This window comes from Choloepus didactylus, chromosome 9, assembly GCF_015220235.1.
Source record: "Choloepus didactylus isolate mChoDid1 chromosome 9, mChoDid1.pri, whole genome shotgun sequence".
Taxonomy (NCBI): domain Eukaryota; kingdom Metazoa; phylum Chordata; class Mammalia; order Pilosa; family Megalonychidae; genus Choloepus; species Choloepus didactylus.
The window spans coordinates 3,304,139-3,326,444 of record NC_051315.1 but is presented as its reverse complement, the minus strand read 5'-3'; the positions used below and the strand labels follow the sequence as shown (position 1 = coordinate 3,326,444).

The window sequence follows — 22,306 nt, the reverse complement described above, 5'->3', positions numbered from 1 at the left end:
GTGACCCTGGCTCTGGTTTTACCTGGCTATAGCTGTGGGGAAGGAACCACGGATTATCTTCTTTCCCTCCCCTCCTTCCTGTACCCTTCTCCTCCCCTTTCCGTTGAGAGGGAGCTGGAGCCTGGGTGTGGAGGGTAGCAGTCTAAACCAAGGGACTGTCCAGTGGAGCATGAATGAGTAGTGCTCTCTGAATTTGACTGTGCCCCTTCTTGTGAACTGATCATTTGGCAGTAGGGAAGAAGAACGACCAGATAACTCCAGGAAACATGGAAAGCTTGAGTGGGATGGGGATGGGGAACACTGTGTTCCAGGTGGGCTGGCCCTCTTCGATACTTGGATTTGGTGTAGGGCTATCTTTGCAGGTCAGGTTGTTGTAATACAGGGAAATTTTTATGAATCTTGGAAAGCTGGTTTTGTGTTCATAGAAATAACAGCTGCTTGTAGAAAGCTTTGGCGTTCATTGACTGACCTTCCCAAGGCCTCGACAGGGTCAGGTATTAAAAACAGACTTCTGCCTGGGATGGCCCGTCTCCAGGGGAGCCCTGGCACCCCTGGGCTTGGTCTGATTGCTAGAGGTTAGGTACCGCCTTGGCCTTTGGTAAATGTGGCTCTTCTGGTGTGTGAGTCGTCTGCGGCAGGGAGCTCACAGCCACACTTGGCTGCCCATGATTCGGACTTTTTTTTTTTTTAGCCAGTGAAACAGTTTTATTTCTCAGTTGTCTTTAAAATGACTAAGATACTATATTCTTCATATAAAAACAGTAGTACAGAATCCCTATACTTTCTAGAAAATGATTATATAGATCCTCTCAAAGAAGAAAGCACCCTGTTATATGGTTTCTGGACTACTAAGTAGGTCGCTTAGGAAAAACTCACATCTGGACTGATTTTTCCAAATCATACCATTCCACCCCTGCATCTTTTGGTTGAAAGTATAGACGATTGTCATTCAGGTGTTGTTACATAATACGCATATACACTGGCTTACCACTTAATGTTCTGTTGGTTCATCAGCTTTTTTGCAGGTTCATTGGAAGGTTGATCAGGCTCTGCCTTTCTCTGTGGTCTTTAAGACCTTCCAGGAATGGAGACACGTGATCAGCATCATCACAGATGCTAAACTCCAAGTCTCTACCACTAATTCCAATGGAAATGTTCTTTGTAGTTAGGGCCTGCTGTGCAGGAAGTGCCTTTCAGGGCCCACAGAACCATGTTTACCAGGTTAGTTTGAATTCCCCCTATAAACTCAGACATGTGTCTCCAAGTGAGAGCGAGCTGATAGAGAACAGGCTCCAGTGGACATAGCTCTGCCATCAGAATAGTTAGCTGATGGACGGCTTGGAAAATGGAGGGCCCCTGTCACCATAACCAGCAGTGAGCAGCCCCACCCATGTCCTTCCTTTCTTGGCACCTGGGTCTCACTTCCAATTGAGATAGAGATGAGACAAGGGAAGAGGTCTTTCAAATCCAAATGTGGAATCCAAACACTTCTGGTATGTGAAATTATGTAACAGTTTAGCATCAGCAGGAAACCCCACAATTGAGCCCCATGGATGTCCACATGGAGAGTTTTTTGGGGATGGGCTGGAAGCTCCTGACTGTGCCCTCTTTAGTGCAGCCAACACTGTACTTTGGATTCCAGAGCAACTGTGGCTGAACCTTGTCTGACATCCTCCATTGCATATTCAATTTGTTGAGTCCTGCCCCAGGGGCCCCAAGCAGTGACATCTCTGTCATACTGATTTCGAAACCTGGTTTTGGCACAGGCCTGGCTGTGGCTTCCTGCAAAACTATGAATCAAGTGGGGTTTGTTTTTAAGTGTTGTTCCCTCTTTGTTTTTCTGGACCTTACTTCAGTGTAAGGAAATCATGCTAGAGAGGCAGGCATTTCAGGATGATGTGTGTATTTTGTTCAGAATCTCTATTTTATTTGGTTTTCCCACACTCATCTATCACAGCCAAGGAGACTGTGGCACCAACAGAGACTGCATGTCTGAGACACTTGGAAGGTAGGATGGCAGACACCCGGGCTGGGCGTGAGCTGCAGGGCTTACCTATAAATGTTTCTGCAGAGAGAGGAAACATTCAGTTTTCTTAATGTCCCGGCAGCGTGGAATGTAGTGTGGAATCCCAATTTCTCTTCTTTTTTTTAAAATTATCATCTGACCCCCCAAAACCACCGGGTCTGCCTGCAGGAAGGCTTTTCAAAACATAGTATTAGTACAAGTCCTTGTGATCATATAATTAGAGTTCTGACAGCATTCTGTGTCCAGACCACCCCCTCTTCAGGCATCCCTTCCTCTTTGACAAGGAGGTCAGGTCAGAGAAGCTCTTGCTGGAGGCAGTGCGGAGTTGTGGGGAAATCGGCCTTGCCGGCAGCAGGGAGGCCAGCTGATATGAAGATGGTGCTGCTGGCCAGTGCGATGGGCTACTCTTTCTTCCAGGCACTCTGCTGACTGCTCACTCCCCAACTCCTGTCGCCCCCCACCCAGTCACTGTGCCCACGTACCGGGCCCCAGGAACACCCACCTACAGCTACGTGCCCCCTCAGTGGTGATCACTCTGCAAAGGTAAGTGGCCGGTGAGGATCTGGGTTGGCCTATGACTAATATGCATCCTGGAGGGAATGCCGAACAAACCATTTAGTTAACCACTAACGAGGAAGGTGTGTACTTGACTGTTGATCCAAGGGCAAGGTGGTTTTAGGTTTTTGTTCCTATCAGGACCCTAAAAAGTAAGGAGAGAGAGGGAAGCCACTGAGTCCTTGCTGTGTACACTGGGCATTTGGTCCTCCCTGCCCCTGGCCTCCGAGGGGCCATGCCCCTGGCTCGCTCTGCCTGGCGGAGGACCTGTGTGAAGCATGGGGCTGGCTTGGTGGGAGGAGGCTGCCCCTCATGGTCCTTCTTGAATCTAAACTTCCCCTTTTTGGAGCGGCGGTGCACAGAGCCTGTGTGACTTGTGTGTGTCTCCTCCCAGGTCTGAGGATGGAGCTGTGCAGTCACATCACAGAGGTTTCACAGCTGGTGCTGCAGGCCTCGCGCCTCCAACCAGGACTCTCTTCTCAATGCTCTCGACACTTAGCTAAACACCATGATGTTCTGGCCCAGCAGGCCCAGCGCCGGTAGTCTTCAGCTAACTCTCTGGGTTGGTCTTACAGCAAATCCTGTTTTATGTGGACTGCCTGGCAACTTTTTAGCTAACTATAATGATAAAAAGGGAGTATTAATCTATTCTGAATCATATCTAGTTGAATGCATGTTTTAAAAAAAATACAAAAACAAAGCTTGCTCAATCTACCTGCAGTGACTGATGCAAAACCATCATATGCAAAATCCAAAGGAATGGAAAAGTATTTTACAACTTGTATCACTAATGCACTGTTGTAATGTATGCAAAGTCTTAAAGTTATAAGTGTAAAGTGAATTTCTTCATAGAGCATCTGAAATGTCCTAGATAATTCTTCAGCCTCTTGGGGTTGATGTGGGTTGCCAGTTAGGAACTTGGACTTTTCATTTTAGCTGTGTGTTTCTTCCCATGACTGCACTGTGTAGGTCACAGGTGGTGATTGACACAGCCAGGTCAGTGGGCACTTCCTTTTCTTTCCAGTTAGGCCCGGGGGTCAGTGAACCGTGGACATTCTTACAGATGGTAAGGAAATACTAGAGTTGTGTGGCCAGTACAGTTAGGGTAGCAGGTGGTTTGTGTATTAGCAAAACAGTTTTCTCCTGTCTAAAGTTTCATTACAAATCTATTACAAATTAGAGATGCTCTTTTATATGTCTTCATTGGAGAAGTCCTATATAGACTTTATTATTTTCCTGTGATGGAAGGTAATGTGAAAGAGAAAACCACACTTGGAGGAGGTATTGGCCTCTGCTTTATTTAGCTTAGAAAATCATTCCAGTTTTCTTTTTTCCCCCTGAGAAATGTTTGAGTCTGCTGCAAACATATGTAAGCATCGCTGTCCCTCCCTGCCCCACCCCAAAGAAGGGCAAAGATTTCAGCTGTGTGTTTTGAAGCAAGTTGTGTATTTAAGAATTATTAAAAGGGAACAGAACTTTATTTAAAATTCCTCATGTTTCTTGTAGCGTGGATTGTGCATACACTGTGGCAGGGCCGTGGATGGGTCTGACATGTGGGAGCCTGCAGTTCCTCCGGGCACTGTCCGTTTGACAGTGACTTGCCCTCTCAGACTAGCTGGAAGGTGCCCTAGAATGGGGCTGAGAGGAGGGTAAGGGTGGGGGTGGCATCTGTGGTCTGGGAGCCTCCTCTGCTGTCTGTTCAAGCAAGCGTGGACAGCAGAAAGGGCCAGCCAGCACTGGAATGCATTCACCTGCCCAGGCTACTATGGAAAGAATTTTGATTTTAAGATCTGAATATTGTATATAAGAAATCAGGAGTTTTTTTTTTTTTTTCTTTTTTAACCTAAATATACCCGATTTGTAATGATGAGAGTGTGTTTCTGTGTTCTCAGATGTCACCAGAGGGGGCTCATGAGAATTTTGTTCCCTTTAGTGGTCTACCAGGCTGTGTGTTTTGCACCTTGTTTCCACCCCAGATGCGTTTGGAGGGGAGGGCTGTGGGCTGTGGTTGGGGGGAGGGGGTTCTGCTCTTCTTGCGTCTCTGGCCTGGGCCAGGGCAATGCCAGCTTGGTGATGCCCCCACTAGCATTCAGCCCTAGGTGGTGGGTGGTACAGCTGACCACTGAGCCTTTGGTAACCTTATTTTTTAATAAGTAGTCCTCATATTTTTTTTTTCCACATTTTACTTTATAAGAAGTTTAATAATATTTTTGCATGGATCATTGTAAACAGAGGATTCCTTCTTCCTAATGTTTGTTAACAGAGGGGTTCCTGGTAAGTACTTTAAATTGCTTCATGAGCACTTAACCCACCTCAGTGTGTGCGTGTAATTGTGTGTGCATGCGAGTGTGTGCATGTGTGAGTGTGTGAGTGTAGCAGACATGTACCCCAGACACACGGTGTGGATCTGTCCATTTTCTCAAGTCTGTGTTGATGATCCATTTGTGCAGTGAATGGGTTTGCAATATTGACAAGCTCTAAGGCTCCAGGGCCTGAATTGACTGACTGATAGAGAAGTCAGTTTTCCCAGTTATGTGATAATACATTGGGAGAAAGAACTCATGATTTTAGGATGTGTTTAATAAAAGCCCCAAACAACAAAACAAAACACACAGATACTACCTGTAAGGTAGAAAGTCATTTGAATTAGGAAGAAGTTAGATAGGATGTTTCTTTAAGGCTCATGAGTGCTGAATTAGTGTTTTAGAAAGAGAGGGAGGGAGTAGGTTGCACCCTTCACCTCCACCCCATTTTACAGCAGCTTCATGAACACTTTTTTCCCCCTTATAGTTTTCTTTGGAATCTTTTTTCCTTTTTGTGAAGTTGAGTTGGGATACTGTTTAGCATTATGGAATACATCCATGAGGAACTCTTTCCAATTTTGGAGCTATTAGGGCCTTGGCTGTCAGTATTGACATGTTGAAAGGTAGATCGTGTCCATCAGGAGAGAACCTGGGCATACAAATAGGAACAAAACTGTCATAGGTTGTTTATAACTTTAATAGCATTTAGTTTCAGTAATGCTAAGGAATAGAACTTGGGTTGAAATCTTCTTATAAAGTTGCATAATTTGGGATCCCAAGCAAAATAAGTGAAACATGCTGAGAAATTTTGCTTTCCTGTTGTTATTTTGTTTTGTTTTGTTTTTTTGGTGACATTCCTGATTTGAGATTTCTTCAGCTGCATTATGGTTCTTCTAGAAGTTGAAACAGGCAATCAAAGTCCCAATTCCAGTAAACATGGAGAACATTATGGATATGTTTTCAAACTTCTGTCCTGAGGTCTTTGGGGTCTTTTATGTTATGTGGGTTGATGCTGCGCTTCTCTGCCATGGGTTTAGTAGCTCTGGTCTCGTGGAAGCAAGCCAGCATCAGGACCAGGCCATTCATGGTGTCCGTTGCGCTCATCTGCACTGAGGTCCTTCCAGAACCTTCCATGTCTCGTGATAACTCTCTTAAAAACATTCTTCTTGTTAGGGTTTTAGGCCCTCCAACTGTGACTCTGTGAAACTGTTTCTTGAGTGCTATGCAATGTATTTCCAGGCATTGCAAGGCCAGGCACTGGCTGGTGCCCGGGCGCTATGCAGTGAGTCTCCTGCCCTGCCCTTCCCGAGCTGTGCATACAGTGCCTTGCTCCATCGGGTGGCATCCACAGGCTGATGAGTGAGGTCCAGGAGGTAGTTGGCATGTGTCCCTTGGGGAGGTGTCAGTAGAGAGAGGAAATACATTCATGTAGACTTTTTGCAGTGTTCTTCTCTGGCAGTGTTGCTCCCATGCTGGTTCCCGAGAGCATGCCATTGGGGCCGTAAGGGATGGCACACCAGCTGTGTAAATACCGGGGTCTCAAAGGAAACCAGACTTCTTCACCTGTCCTTTCTACACCTTTGGAAACAGTATTACTCTGATCAGTTGGGCCACTTTCTCCTCCTCCGGCAGCTAAGAGCTGGACACCCCAGCATTGCCAGCCCTGGGCAGTGCCCAGAACGGCAGACACTGTTCCCAACACTTCCAGGGGTGCAGGGCAGGGTTGAGGGCCTGTGGCTTCACCAGCTTCTGGAGCATGAGGTGGGGCAGCTTCTGGTTCTTCTTTCTGGTGCTTTTTGGGAGCAGGGGGTCTGAAGAGGAATGCAGTTGGCTTAGGGGAACAGGCACAGTGCTTGGCTCTGCTCTCCAGCACATCTCATTTTCTTGTGTGTTTTTTTTTCCCCTGAGCTGTTTATTACTCAACCTAAGCTAGCTTTCTGAAGGTGCCATGGATGCGTGAATATATGATGACATGTGAGGGGGACGATGGGATCATTGCAGGTGGAAAACTGCAAAGCTGAGCTTAGATACATCTATTTTGGAAAGTCCCTCCACCCCCACCCCCAATTCAATTGAAAAACAGAAAACCTGTGGGAGAAACTTTCTGGTCAGGTCTCGCTGTCCACTTGGGGCAGGGAGACAGAGGAGAGGTAAAAGAAACTTGAGGGGATCCAGGGAGCCCCAGGGCAGTTCAGGAGGTGGGGTGTCTCTCGGTGGCGACAGGCGCCTGTGGGCCTCCCGGGGCCAGGTGGAAGGCCTTGTGCTGGTGGGTCCCCTCACAGCCCACCTGCAGACGCGCTCAGCAGTGAGGTGGCCAGCCCGACAGGCTGGGGGTGGCCTCTCAGAGCCCATGGGTTGTGACTGAATAGGAAATTGTTCCCCCCCTTTTTTTTTAATGACTTTTAAATACTGTTTTTTAGACCATTCTATTGGTACTTTTTTAAGCTTAAGTCAGCATTGTCTTCCAGTGTTACAGGCATCCTCCCCTCTGCATTGAACTCAACTGTCATACAAAGGGATGGAAAATTCATCCTGAGCCAGTTCAATGATATGTAAATTCATACTGTTTTAATTTTTTATGCAATCTGATGAGTAGATGAGCTCAGATTTAAAATTCTTAAAAGCACGTTTATTGTAACAAGAATTGTTATGTATTAATACTGCAGTTTTCAATAAAGATTGACTTGTGTTGCATATGTGGTGCTCGTGATTTTGCATTTGGGTTTTGGGGTTGGGGGTGTGGTGTCTGGTCTGCAGTTAGGAGACTGTCAGGGGTCATGGGAACAGGACAGTGGCCTTTTGCCCTCAATGGCCTGGTTCCCGAGGTGGGCGAGGAAGGGAAGCAGCCGCACCCCCCTCTTCTCCCACATCGTGTGTTCCAGGTTGTCCTGGGATGAGGCATCTTCCCCAGAAAGATCAAGTGTCATCTACCCCCAAACTCACCTTTGCCAGCTTCAACTAAACACAGTCTCTGGGGTGCTGTCCCCTGATTCCAGGATCCCTGGATCCTTCCAGGCTAACCCTAGCCCCATGGCCAAGCCCGCTCGGACCACACTCCCCTTCTGTGCTGCTGCAGCCCATCCCACCCCCACGTGCCTCTCAGCACCATGGCCCAGGCACCTGGCTTGTTTTCCCCAGAGCCCGAGAGCCCCAGAGCCCCCTGACTCTAAACCCCATCTGTGGGTGAGCCGGGATGACACACAGACGAGCAGAGAACAGCAGGCAGCCAGGTCACGCCCAAGTTTCTTTATGAAAGTAAACGTCATTTCTGGCTTGGAGAAGGTTCAGTGCAAGAGTGACTACGTGCTGCTGAATTCCCGAGGGCCAGGGGCCGGGGTAGGCCTCCCCCTCAGCGGCTGTGGGTCCTTCCACCCACACGCCAGGCCTTGGGCTGGTTGGTCCTGGGTGCTGGCCGCAGAACCAGTCCTTATGGCTTCTCATGCTGACTGGGGTAAGGCAATCTTTCTATGTCACCAACAACATTACTCATTTTCCTCCATCATTAGAAAGACAAGACAGAATCCAACAAGGAATGTGGGAACCAGGGTCTGGAGCCAACCCGCAGCTCCCGGTACTGGGGCAGACCCTGATGGGAGCACAGAGCTGACTGGCGGCTTTGTTTTCTTTCCACTATAAATAAACACATCACACATGAGGAGTCCAGCAGCCAGGTGTGTCTAGAAGGGCTGGGAGGGAAAGTGCATGGCTCTGGGCCAGGTCTTTCCACACAGGAGTCCTGGTTCCCATGCCCAGGGGTTGCAGGTGCTGACACCACGGGCTGGGGGCCAGGCTAGGGTCTGCAAAAGGCGGAGGGGCCGAGGAGCTCGCAGCCTGGCTTTGCAGGCAGAGCTAAAGGCCCGAGTCTTGTGTCCTGCCCAGTGGAAGCAAGAGGAGGAGGGTTGATTAGAATCCCAAAGACTGTCCACAGTGGCCTGAGCCTTCCCAGGTGTGTGGGCTCTGGGCTGCGAGAGTGGAGCGCTGGCATCTGAGCCACCCTTCCCAGGTCTGCGGGCAGAAGGGGCTGAGAGCTGAGCTGTGCTGGGGCTCCCCTGACTGAACCCGCATGGCCTCTTCAGTTCACCAGTGTGGGAAGAAGCTAAAGTCAGGAACCAGGAACCTGACTCACTCCTGGAGGCACCAAGCATCCCCTTGCTTCAGCCCTGCTCACTTCCAGTTGGTAAAATAAATAGGCAGAGGGTGCTGGAAGCAGAGGTGCAGGAGGCAAAGCTGGAGGAGCCGTCAAGAAGTCCTAGCCTGTGGCTGGGCCAGGTCCAAAGTGCCATTGGGAGCGTCTGGGCTCACTTGCGGAAGGGTGCCAGCCGGCTGATGCTGTGCCAGAAGGTAGATGGCTTCCGCTTGGGCTCTGCCAGCACCAAGACTTGCTGCTGCGGCAGGCTGGTGGGCAGAGCTGGGTGCTTCTGACGGGTCAGGTAGTAGGGCCGGCTGATGGCTGCACAGGGAGGAGGAGACAGCTGCAGGTCAGGGGTGCCCAGGGGCAAGGAGCTGAGCTGGTCGAACAGGGAGAGTGGTGCCGCTGCTGGGGAGGGGTAGACAGGGCCTCCCTGCGAGTTGCTGCCTTGGACTCCTGTGTGGGCTGGTTTGCCACCCACAGGACTTGCTTCAATTGGGGCTGCTGATGAGGGGGCTTGAAAGACGTGGGGCTCAGCAGCCCCCATGCACGTGCCCCCTGCAAGGACCGTAAGGGTGCCTCCGTACCCCATGGGGAATGGGACTTTGGCTCCTCCTGGGGTGTGGGAGGGTGGGTGTGGTGCTGTGGGCCATGCCTGTCAGGGGCATCTGGGGTGGAGAGCAGGACTCGGCTTCATCACTAGTGGCCCCTTGGCACCAAGCTTTAGAAGCAAACACCTGCAAAGGTCAGTGGGTGTCTCTGAGGCCCAGGGGCTTGCTGGCTTTGCTCTGGGGCTTAGAGAAAGGAGTCTGAGCAGGACTGGGGCAGGTGGGTGTGGGGCTTGAGCAGGTGGGAGGTGGGGATCACTGGCCCCTTACCTTTGGGCTTCCCTGCGGCTTGCTGCCTGCTGGCATTCAGCATGGCCTGCTTCCTCTGCAGCTCAGTGATGGAGAAGCCTGGGGTGGGGGGTGGGGCATAAATGAGACCCCACAGGCCTCCCTGCCAAGGGCCTGGCAGCCCTTCCTCCTCTCCCCTTCCCTCTGCGCTCTCTCCTGTCCAGGGGTGGCCAGCCCCCAGCCCCACCCTGCCCTCCTTGCCTCCCACTGTCCTCCGGGCATCTTTGCTCTCCCAGAGTTCTCTGGGCTCCATCTGGGTCCCGGCCACCAAGTCCTGCTCAGGCTGGCCTCCCCCGACAGAACCAAGGTCTCCTAAATGCCCCCTTCTGCTCCATGCAGGCCCCTGAATGCCCCAGCCCACACCGTGTGTGTCCATTCCTTTTCCAGACGCAGAGCTGACCTGGTCACTACTGGCTTGACACCCAGAGGCCTGTGAACAGGATGGGGTGCTGGAAAACACCAATACACAAGGTAGCTGCAGACCCATGGAGCCGGGTCATTCCTGCCAGTGCTAGTTGTGGGCCCCAGTTTCAAGGTTGCCCTGAGCAGCCTCCGTTTGGGGCTGAGGGGCCGGCTGCGAGGGGTCTCACCTGTCTCCTGGTCCAGCCGCACCTGCTCCCTCTCGCTGGCGAAGGCCTTGAGCCAGCGCTGCTTCTGCTCGGGCTTCCTGGCGCACAGCAGGAGGCTCTCCCCTGAGGCCCCGGCCTGCAGCCGGAAGGCATTGCGCAGGCTGGCATGGCGGCTTCTGTCCTTTCCATCCTCCACGTCCACCACTTCCAGGCCGTCCAGGTCCACCCTGCCCTTGTAGTAGAGCACGTCCCGCCGGAGAAGATCCTGCCAGAGACCCCCCACTTGTTCAGCTCCTCTCTCCTGCTCCGTCCTCCTCCTGTGGCTCCCACCACCTTGGCACATGACCCCTTCCCCACCGAAAGCAAGCCTGGGCAGAGACTGTGTGCGCCCACTGCCCAGCTCCCACCTGACCCTCTGCCTGCCTGGCCCAGCAGTCAGTTCCTGTGTTCACAGAGCATGGGGTCTGGCCCAGAGACAGCCAGGGTCCCGGATGGAGAGAGTGCTTTGCTGAGGAGGGGCCTTGCAGGTGAGTTGAGAGAGGAGGATGCTGGGGACAGCAGGTAGGGAGTAGACATTTGCAGAGAGGGAGAGGTGGTTTGAGAAGCCAGGAGTGGCCAGGCTCGGAAGGAAGAAGGAGATTGTTTTCAACAGCGTGGGTTCTTGGGAAGGGGTGTCCCTGGGCTACTAGGTCCTTCCTGCAGGGAACCACACTTCCTCAGGCCCTGAAGGCCTGCTCAGGGAAGGGCCCAGCTGGGCTGAGGTGGCTGGCAGTCTCCTGGCCTCCCGGCAGCTGCTCCCTGCTCTCCCGTCACTCCCTCTGCTGCTCTGTAAAGGGCTGGCCCGTCCAGGGCCCACGGCAACTCCGGTACCTTCTTACAGTAGATGAGCTGGTGGTCAAAGAGGAAAAACATTCTCTGCTGGCTCCTGGCCTGTGGCTGTGTGACCCGCGTCAGCTCCCCGGAGTGGATGAGTTCCGAGCTCCTGACCAAGAGGTCTTCCCCCTGGGGGAGCGAGGAGTGTTCAGGGCTGCACCCACCCAGCCTCGGGCCCCAGGCTCTGCCTCCTGCCTCCATCATGGGGTGTGGAGGCGCCCCCTCCCAGCCCTGCTTGCGGCACCCGCAGCTGGGTCTGCAGCAGCAGCCACGGTGGGGAGAAGCGGCCACACCAGCTCCGGAAGCTCCTGAAGCGGAGGGAGTAAAGGGCTAAATTCCTCCTGAGATGGTCATCTTTGCAGTCAGTGAATTACCGAGTACTTGCAACGTGGCTAGTGCATGTCAAGGTGCAATATAGGCAAAAACAGCACAACAGATACCGGAAGAGGCGGGGCAAGATGGCAGACTGGTGAGCTGTAAGTTTTAGTTACTCCTCCAGGAAAGTAGGTAAAAAGCCAGGAACTGCGTGGACTGGACACCACAGAGCAATCTGACTTTGGGCATACTTCATACAACACTCATGAAAACGTGGAACTGCTGAGCTCAGCGAAATCTGTAAGTTTTTGTGGCCAGGGGACCCGCGCCCCTCCCTGCCAGGCTCAGTCCCGGAGGAGGAGGGGCTGTCAGCTCCGGGAAGGAGAAGGGAGAACTGCAGTGGCTGCTCTTATCGAAAACTCATTCTACTGATTCAAACTCCAACCATAGATAGACTGAGACCAGACACCAGAGACTCTGAGAGCAGCCAGCCCAGCAGAGAGGAGACAGGCATAGAAAAAAACAACACGAAAAACTCCAAAATAAAAGCAGAGGATTTTTGGAGTTCTGGTGAACACAGAAAGGGGAAGGGAGGAGCTCAGGCCTTGAGGCGCATATGCAAATCCCGAAGCAAAGCTGATCTCTCTGCCCTGTGCACCTTTCCTTAATGGCCCTGGTTGCTTTGTCTATTAGCATTTCAATAACCCATTAGATCTCTGAGGAGGGCCGTTTTTTTTTTTTTTTTTTTTTTTTTAAATCCTTTTTGCTTTTTCTAAAACAATTACTCTAAGAAGCTCAATACAGAAAGCTTCAAAGAATTGCAATTTGGGCACGTCAAGTCAAGAGCAGAACTAAGAGAGCTCTGAGACAAAAGGCAATAATCCAGTGGCTGAGAAAATTCACTAAACAACACAACTTCCCAAGAAAAGGGGGGTGTCCGCTCACAGCCACCATCCTGGTGGACAGGAAACACTCCTGCCCATCGCCAGCCCCATAGCCCAGAGCTGCCCCAGACAACCCAGTGTGACGGAAGTGCTTCAAATAACAGGCACACACCACAAAACTGGGCGTGGACATTAGCCTTCCCTGCAACCTCAGCTGAATGTCCCAGAGCTGGGAAGGTGGAGCAGTGTGAATTAACAAAGCCCCATTCAGCCATCATTTGAGCAGACCGGGAGCCTCCCTACACAGCCCAGCAGCCCAGAACTGCCCTGGGGGGACGGCACTCACCTGTGACATAGCACAGTCATCCCTCAACAGAGGACCTGGGGTGCACAGCCTGGAAGAGGGGCCCACTTGCAAGTCTCAGGAACCATATGCCAATACCAAGGACTTGTGGGTCAGTGGCAGAGACAAACTGTGGCAGGACTGAACTGAAGGATTAGACTATTGCAGCAGCTTTAAAACTCTAGGATCATCAGGGAGATTTGATTGTTAGGGCCACCCCCCCTCCCCGACTGCCCAGAAACACGCCCCACATACAGGGCAGGCAACACCAACTACACACGCAAGCTTGGTACACCAATTGGGCCCCACAAGACTCACTCCCCCACTCACCAAAAAGGCTAAGCAGGGGAGATCTGGCTTGTGGAGAACAGCTGGCTCGTGGACGCCACCTGCTGGTTAGTTAGAGAAAGTGTACTCCACGAAGCTGTAGATCTGATAAATTAGAGATAAGGACTTCAATAGGTCTACAAACCCTAAAAGAACCCTATCAAGTTCAGCAAATGCCACGAGGCCAAAAACAACAGAAAATTATAAAGCATATGAAAAAACCAGACGATATGGATAACCCAAGCCCAAGCACCCAAATCAAAAGACCAGAAGAGACACAGCACCTAGAGCAGCTACTCAAAGAACTAAAGATGAACAATGAGACCATAGTACGGGATATGAAGGAAATCAAGAAGACCCTAGAAGAGCATAAAGAAGACACTGCAAGACTAAATAAAAAAATGGATGATCTTATGGAAATTAAAGAAACTGTTGACCAAATTAAAAAGATTCTGGACACTCATAGTACAAGACTAGAGGAAGTTGAACAACGAATCAGTGACCTGGAAGATGACAGAATGGAAAATGAAAGCATAAAAGACAGAATGGGGAAAAAAATTGAAAAACTCGAAATGGACCTCAGGGATATGATAGATAATATGAAACGTCCGAATATAAGACTCATTGGTGTCCCAGAAGGGGAAGAAAAGGGTAAAGGTCTAGGAAGAGTATTCAAAGAAATTGTTGGGGAAAACTTCCCAAATCTTCTAAACAACATAAATACACAAATCATAAATGCTCAGCGAACTCCAAATAGAATAAATCCAAAAAAACCCACTCCGAGACATATACTGATCACACTGTCAAACATAGAAGAGAAGGAGCAAGTTCTGAAAGCAGCAAGAGAAAAGCAATTCACCACATACAAAGGAAACAGCATAAGACTAAGTAGTGACTACTCAGCAGCTACCATGGAGGCAAGAAGGCAGTGGCACGATATATTTAAAATTCTGAGTGAGAGGAATTTCCAGCCAAGAATACTTTATCCAGCAAAGCTCTCCTTCAAATTTGAGGGAGAGCTTAAATTTTTCACAGACAAAGAAATGCTGAGAAAATTTGCTAACAAGAGACCTGCCCTACTGGAGATACTAAAGGGAGCCCTACAGACAGAGAAACAAAGACAGGACAGAGAGACTTGGAGAAAGGTTCAGTACTAAAGAGATTCGGTATGGGTACAATAAAGGATATTAATAGAGAGAGGGAAAAATATGGCAAACATAATCCAAAGGATAAGATGGCCGATTCAAGAAATGCCTTCACGGTTTTAACGTTGAATGTAAATGGATTAAACTCCCCAATTAAAAGATATAGATTCGCAGAATGGATCAAAAAAAATGAACCATCAATATGTTGCATACAAGAGACTCATCTTAGACACAGGGACACAAAGAAACTGAAAGTGAAAGGATGGAAAAAAATATTTCATGCAAGCTACAGCCAAAAGAAAGCAGGTGTAGCAATATTAATCTCAGATAAAATAGACTTCAAATGCAGGGATGTTTTGAGAGACAAAGAAGGCCACTACATACTAATAAAAGGGGCAATTCAGCAAGAAGAATTAACAATCGTAAATGTCTATGCACCCAATCAAGGTGCCACAAAATACATGAGAGAAACACTGGCAAAACTAAAGGAAGCAATTGATGTTTCCACAATAATTGTGGGAGACTTCAACACATCACTCTCTCCTATAGATAGATCAACCAGACAGAAGACCAATAAGGAAATTGAAAACCTAAACAATCTGATAAATGAATTAGATTTAACAGACATCTACAGGACATTACATCCCAAATCACCAGGATACACATACTTTTCTAGTGCTCACGGAACTTTCTCCAGAATAGATCATATGCTGGGACATAAAACAAGCCTCAATAAATTTAAAAAGATTGAAATTATTCAAAGCACATTCTCTGACCACAATGGAATACAATTAGAAGTCAATAACCATCAGAGACTTAGAAAATTCACAAATACCTGGAGGTTAAACAACACACTCCTAAACAATCAGTGGGTTAAAGAAGAAATAGCAAGAGAAATTGCTAAATATATAGAGACGAATGAAAATGAGAACACAACATACCAAAACCTATGGGATGCAGCAAAAGCAGTGCTAAGGGGGAAATTTATAGCACTAAATGCATATATTAAAAAGGAAGAAAGAGCCAAAATCAAAGAACTAATGGATCAACTGAAGAAGCTAGAAAATGAACAACAAACCAATCCTAAACCAAGTACAAGAAAAGAAATAACAAGGATTAAAGCAGAAATAAATGATATAGAGAACAAAAAAATAATAGAGAGGATAAATATCACCAAAAGTTGGTTCTTTGAGAAGATCAACAAGATTGACAAGCCCCTAGCTAGACTGACAAAATCAAAAAGAGACAAGACCCATATAAACAAAATAATGAATGAAAAAGGTGACATAACTGCAGATCCTGAAGAAATTAAAAAAATTATAAGAGGATATTATGAACAACTGTATGGCAACAAACTGGATAATGTAGAAGAAATGGACAATTTCCTGGAAACATATGAACAACCTAGACTGACCAGAGAAGAAATAGAAGACCTCAACCAACCCATCACAAGCAAAGAGATCCAATCAGTCATCAAAAATCTTCCCACAAATAAATGCCCAGGGCCAGATGGCTTCACAGGGGAATTCTACCAAACTTTCCAGAAAGAACTGACACCAATCTTACTCAAACTCTTTCAAAACATTGAAAAAAATGGAACACTACCTAACTCATTTTATGAAGCTAACATCAATCTAATACCAAAACCAGGCAAAGATGCTACAAAAAAGGAAAACTACCGGCCAATCTCCCTAATGAATATAGATGCAAAAATCCTCAACAAAATACTGGCAAATCGAATCCAAAGACACATTAAAAAAATCATACACCATGACCAAGTGGGGTTTATTCCAGGCATGCAAGGATGGTTCAACATAAGAAAAACAATCAATGTATTACAACACATTAAAAACTCGAAAGGGAAAAATCAATTGATCATCTCAATAAATGCTGAAAAAGCATTTGACAAAATCCAACATCCCTTTTTGATAAAAACACTTCAAAAGGTAGGAATTGAAGGAAACTTCCTCAACATGATAAAGAGCATATATGAAAAACCCACAGCCAGCATAGTACTCAATGGTGAGAGACTGAAAGCCTTCCCTCTAAGATCAGGAACAAGACAAGGATGCCCGCTGTCACCACTGTTATTGAACATTGTGCTGGAAGTGCTAGCCAGGGCAATCCGGCAAGACAAAGAAATAAAAGGCATCCAAATTGGAAAAGAAGAAGTAAAACTGTCATTGTTTGCAGATGATATGATCTTATATCTAGAAAACCCTGAGAAATCAACGATACACCTACTAGAGCTAATAAACAAATTTAGCAAAGTAGCGGGATACAAGATTAATGCACATAAGTCAGTAATGTTTCTATATGCTAGAAATGAACAAACTGAAGAGACACTCAAGAAAAAGATACCATTTTCAATAGCAACTAAAAAAATCAAGTACCTAGGAATAAATTTAACCAAAGATGTAAAAGACCTATACAAAGAAAACTACATAACTCTACTAAAAGAAATAGAAGGGGACCTTAAAAGATGGAAAAATATTCCATGTTCATGGATAGGAAGGCTAAATGTCATTAAGATGTCAATTCTACCCAAACTCATCTACAGATTCAATGCAATCCCAATCAAAATTCCAACAACCTACTTTGCAGACTTGGAAAAGCTAGTTATCAAATTTATTTGGAAGGGGAAGATGCCTCGAATTGCTAAAGACACTCTAAAAAAGAAAAACGAAGTGGGAGGACTTACACTCCCTGACTTTGAAGCTTATTATAAAGCCACAGTTGCCAAAACAGCATGGTACTGGCACAAAGATAGACATATAGATCAATGGAATCGAATTGAGAATTCGGAGATAGACCCTCAGATCTATGGCCGACTGATCTTTGATAAGGCCCCCAAAGTCACCGAACTGAGCCATAATGGTCTTTTCAACAAATGGGGCTGGGAGAGTTAGATATCCATATCCAAAAGAATGAAAGAGGACCCCTACCTCACCCCCTACACAAAAATTAACTCAAAATGGACCAAAGATCTCAATATAAAAGAAAGTACCATTAAACTCCTAGAAGATAATGTAGGAAAACATCTTCAAGACCTTGTATTAGGAGGCCACTTCCTAGACTTTACACCCAAAGCACAAGCAACAAAAGAGAAAATAGATAAATGGGAACTCCTCAAGCTTAGAAGTTTCTGCACCTCAAAGGAATTTCTCAAAAAGGTAAAGAGGCAGCCAACTCAATGGGAAAAAATTTTTGGAAACCATGTATCTGACAAAAGACTGATATCTTGCATATACAAAGAAATCCTACAACTCAATGACAATAGTACAGGCAGCCCAATTACAAAATGGGCAAAAGATATGAAAAGACAGTTCTCTGAAGAGGAAATAGAAATGGCCAAGAAACACATGAAAAACTGTTCAGCTTCACTAGCTATTAGAGAGATGCAAATTAAGACCACAATGAGATACCATCTAACACCGGTTAGAATGGCTGCCATTAAACAAACAGGAAACTACAAATGCTGGAGGGGATGTGGAGAAATTGGAACTCTTATTCATTGTTGGTGGGACTGTATAATGGTTCAGCCACTCTGGAAGTCAGTCTGGCAGTTTCTTAGAAAACTAGATATAGAGCTACCATTCGATCCAGCGATTGCACTTCTTGGTATATACCCGGAAGATCGGAAAGCAGTGACACGAACAGATATCTGCACGCCAATGTTCATAGCAGCATTATTCACAATTGCCAAGAGATGGAAACAACCCAAATGTCCTTCAACAGATGAGTGGATAAATAAAATGTGGTATATACACACGATGGAATACTACGCGGCAGTAAGAAGGAACGATCTGGTGAAACATATGACAACATGGATGAACCTTGAAGACATAATGCTGAGCGAAATAAGCCAGGCACAAAAAGAGAAATATTATATGCTACCACTAATGTGAACTTTGAAAAATGTAAAACAAATGGTTTATAATGTAGAATGTAGGGGAACTAGCAGTAGAGAGCAATTAAGGAAGGGGGAACAATAATCCAAGAAGAACAGATAAGCTATTTAACGTTCTGGGGATGCCCAGAAATGACTGGTCTGTTAATTTCTGATGGATGTAGTAGGAACAAGTTCACTGAAATGTTGCTATATTATGTAACTTTCTTGGGGTAAAGTAGGAACATGTTGGAAGTTAAGCAGTTATCTTAGGTTAGTTGTCTTTTTCTTACTCCCTTGTTATGGTCTCTTTGAAATGTTCTTTTATTGTATGTTTGTTTTCTTTTTAACTTTTTTTTTCATACAGTTGATTTAAAAAAGAAGGGAAAGTTAAAAAAAAAAAAGAAAAAAGAAAAAAGACAAACAAGGAAAAAAAAAAAAAAAAAAGATGTAGTGCCCCCTTGAGGAGCCTGTGGAGAATGCAGGGGTATTCGCCTACCCCACCTCCATGGTTGCTAACATGACCACAGACATAGGGGACTGGTGGTTTGATGGGTTGAGCCCTCTACCATAAGTTTTACCCTTGGGAAGACGGTTGCTGCAAAGGAGAGGCTAGGCCTCCCTGTATTTGTGCCTAAGAGTCTCCTCCTGAATGCCTCTTTGTTGCTCAGATGTGGCCCTCTCTCTCCGGCTAAGCCAACTTGAAAGGTGAAATCACTGCCCTCCCCCCTACGTGGGATCAGACACCCAGGGAAGTGAATCTCCCTGGCAACGTGGAATATGACTCCCGGGGAGGAATGTAGACCCGGCATCGTGGGATGGAGAACATCTTCTTGACCAAAAGGGGGATGTGAAAGGAAATGAAATAAGCTTCAGTGGCAGAGAGATTCCAAAACCAGCCGAGAGATCACTCTGGTGGGCACTCTTACGCACACTTTAGACAACCTTTTTTAGGTTCTAAAGAATTGGGGTAGCTGGTGGTGGATACCTGAAACTATTAAACTACAACCCAGAACCCATGAATCTCGAAGACAGTTGTATAAAAATGTAGCTTATGAGGGGTGACAGTGGGATTGGGAATGCCATAAGGACCAAACTCCACTTTGTCTAGTTTATGGATGGATGTGTAGAAAAGTAGGGGAAGGAAACAAACAGACAAAGGTACCCAGTGTTCTTTTTTACTTCAATTGCTCTTTTTCACTCTAATTATTATTCTTGTTATTTTTGTGTGTGTGCTAATGAAGGTGTCAGGGATTGATTTAGGTGATGAATGTACAACTATGTAATGGTACTGTAAACAATCGAAAGTACGATTTGTTTTGTATGACTGCGTGGTATGTGAATATATCTCAATAAAATGATGATAAAAAAAACAAACAAAAAACAAACAAACAAACAAAAAAAAACAGCACAACAGGTCTTGAAGACTTAGTAAGAAATAATGTGAAATATTTTGTTTTATATATGTTGATATACTTCAGAAATATTGAGTCAAGTACACGTTTCCTTTTTTCTTTTTCCAGATAACAACTAGAAGGTATACAATTGTGTTGTAATTTTATTGGACAGGACTGCCTAGAGAATAATCAGGCCTGGCTGGAAGTCTCCTAGAGACTGATTTTTAGGGTTCTAAGCACTGCCCCCTTCACGTTCTTCCTTGAAAATGCAAACCACAGCCAGGAGCTGGTGGAAGCCATCCTGCTGGGTGTTTGGTGGAGGTTCATGTCCCGGGCTAGGCCTCGGGATCAATTATCAGGGAAACTTAAATCAGAAACCACTGCTCAGCCCTGGCCGGGCCTGGCCCTGGGACCATAATTCATCATGTCTCGGGCAGGCCTGGAACCTGGGCTGAGACTTACTAAGTTCTGTGGCTGATTCTGTGTCTCCCGGTGGTTAGTTTCCAGGTGATCTTTCTCTCTGGGATGGGAAGGGTGTGGTGGTGTTGGGACCCTGCGGTGGGGCCCAGCCTGGGGGGGACAGTTGGCTGGGGTGGGGGACAGAGGCCCCGCCGATGCCAGCTGACAGCAAGTCCAGGTTTTGGAAGGCAGGACTGGAAGGTAAGAGGGGAAATGCCCGCTGGCAAAGCAGAGCCCAGAAGGCTTGTGCCAGGGCCGAAACCTGCCCTCTGGGATCCCCCATAGTTAATTAGGGGTCCAGCTTGTACCCTAAGGAAGGACACATCTGAGAAGCTTGCTTCTCTGTGGGGCTGCCCTCGGGGCTGGCCGTGCATGGAGAGGTGTCATTGTGTACAGCCCCTCACCATTGCACTTTTCACTGGGGAGTCCCCTCGGTGTTCTGGTGCCCGCAGGCCCCACAGCCCCTTCTCCACAGGCGCTAACAAGCCTCCACAGTTCCCCAACAGGCCTTGCAACCCCCTGACAAGCCATCCAGAAGCCACCCCGAGGAGGCCATCTGAGCAGGGGCAGGTCAGGCCCTCCTGTACTTCCGGCACACTGCTGCTCCTGTGTGCTGGTTTCCAGGAGGCCCAGAGGGCCCCCACCCTGCTCAGCTCCCTCCCACACCTTCCAGGGGCAGGTGCTTCCTCAGAGTGTGGGGTAGCCCTGCTGCACGTCCAGGGCCCTCCAGCCTCACCTCCCAGTCCTCTATGGAGCTCTGCCACTGAGCGATTTTGTCGATGTTCTCTAGCCTCCGCTTCCGTTCGTTGATTAGCTGGGCCACGTTCTTCATGGCGTGTAAGGCAGCTTCGACGTCCTTGAAATCCCTAAGGTAGAGCAAAAGCCATCAAAGGAAGCCCCAGCCAAGACTTACTGGCCGTACCCCTGGGGTGGTCCCCACACTGCCCAGGGCGGCTCACAGTCCTCCCGGCCTCCCACCCCCAACGCACTCCTACCTGTGCTGGGGGTGGGTGTACTTGAGCAGCTCGGCCAGCTGCAGGGGGTACTTGCAGATTTTCTGTACTGGGGTCAGCAGGAAGCCGTCCAGGGAAATGTCAATCATCCTCTGCAGCAGCCGGCAGGCCTCGAAGAAGTACACGTACTTGCTGAGTTTGGCGAGCCGTGACAGCTCCACGCAGGCACTGGGGTGGTTGTTGCAGTACTCGGAGTAGATCTGGAAGTCCGCTTGCTGGGGGCAGGGAGGGGGAGCACAGCGGGGTCAGGTGGCTGTCTCCTGGTCCCGGGGCCTCCACATTTCCTTCAGAAGCTGGGGGGCTGTCCCTCTGTCTACCCACTTCACCAGGCACCAGCTACGCTGAATCCCTGCTCACGCACTCGAAGGACCCTGGAACGCTGAGTGGGACGGCAGCATACCGGGCCCGGCCAGCATCCTCTGCGTTTCACCAGGGCTTTGGCCAGTATTTTGACTCTGATATGTTAGGCCTTTTTGGATGAAATCAAGGAAGCTAAAGAAGGGGCACTGAGAGAGGGTGGAGCTGGGAAAGAGAGCACTAGAGAGAGATGGATACTGAGAGATCCAATGGACGCCCAACTGCTGAGATGTTTTAGTTTTCTCCCCAATGTCCTCTCTCTTCCTCACCAAGTGCCGGCTTCATGTCTGGCAGGACAGTCACCATCCCTTTATCTGACAAGACAACTGCATGTGCACCCTGCTCACTGTCTCCTCTGTTCACCTCCCTCTAAAGGGAAGGAGCGAGGGGCTGGGTCTGCCACCAGTGACACCGGGAAGCCAGCTAGGACTCTGGGCCCTGTGGCTAAATTTAGGTGTGAACTGAGTGAGAATCACAGCCTCGCTGTCAGGTCTTGCTGATGAAGTGCCCGCTTCTGGACCTGCCCTACCTGGAAAACGCTAGCCTGTGTACCACTCCCCTGGTACCCGGGCACAGCCCTTTCCTTCCTCAGTTCTCCAGCCTCCCTTCTTGGTTCTCAGATAGGGTGTGCCAGCGTCTTCCAACAGGCCCCCTCTGGACTGGCTGGGCTGGCTTAGCGCCCACCCCACCCCCCACCCCCCAACCCCATGTACTGCCACAGGAGGGAGTAAAGCAAGAGGGTCATCCCTACCAGGCAGGGTTAGGAGCCAGCGTGGGCCTAGCCAGTGAACCAACCAGCCTTCAGAGTGGAAGCAAGCACTGCACG

General features: G+C 48.2%; 2 protein-coding genes across 7 annotated transcripts in view; one reads left to right on the top strand and one right to left on the bottom strand.

Annotated features, from left to right (window-relative positions):
• The window catches only part of FAM168B (family with sequence similarity 168 member B), a 33,794-nt gene extending 26,216 nt beyond the window's left edge, over window positions 1-7,578 (top strand). For 2 of the 3 annotated variants that reach the window (XM_037850277.1, XM_037850278.1), the window contains exons 6-7: window positions 2,444-2,569; window positions 2,976-7,578. In XM_037850277.1, the coding sequence (XP_037706205.1) occupies window positions 2,444-2,556 (113 nt within the window). In that variant the 3' untranslated portion in view covers window positions 2,557-2,569; window positions 2,976-7,578. The remainder of the gene's footprint in view (window positions 1-2,443; window positions 2,570-2,975) is intronic. The other variant, XM_037850279.1, reaches the window with a different exon arrangement.
• The window catches only part of ARHGEF4 (Rho guanine nucleotide exchange factor 4), a 251,456-nt gene continuing 236,641 nt past the window's right edge, over window positions 7,492-22,306 (bottom strand). For all 4 annotated transcript variants that reach the window (XM_037850267.1, XM_037850268.1, XM_037850269.1 and 1 more), the window contains 6 exons: window positions 21,106-21,338; window positions 20,847-20,976; window positions 11,349-11,480; window positions 10,500-10,743; window positions 9,892-9,969; window positions 7,492-9,334 (listed from right to left, as the gene is read on the bottom strand). In XM_037850267.1, the coding sequence (XP_037706195.1) occupies window positions 9,183-9,334; window positions 9,892-9,969; window positions 10,500-10,743; window positions 11,349-11,480; window positions 20,847-20,976; window positions 21,106-21,338 (969 nt within the window). In that variant the 3' untranslated portion in view covers window positions 7,492-9,182. The remainder of the gene's footprint in view (window positions 9,335-9,891; window positions 9,970-10,499; window positions 10,744-11,348; window positions 11,481-20,846; window positions 20,977-21,105; window positions 21,339-22,306) is intronic.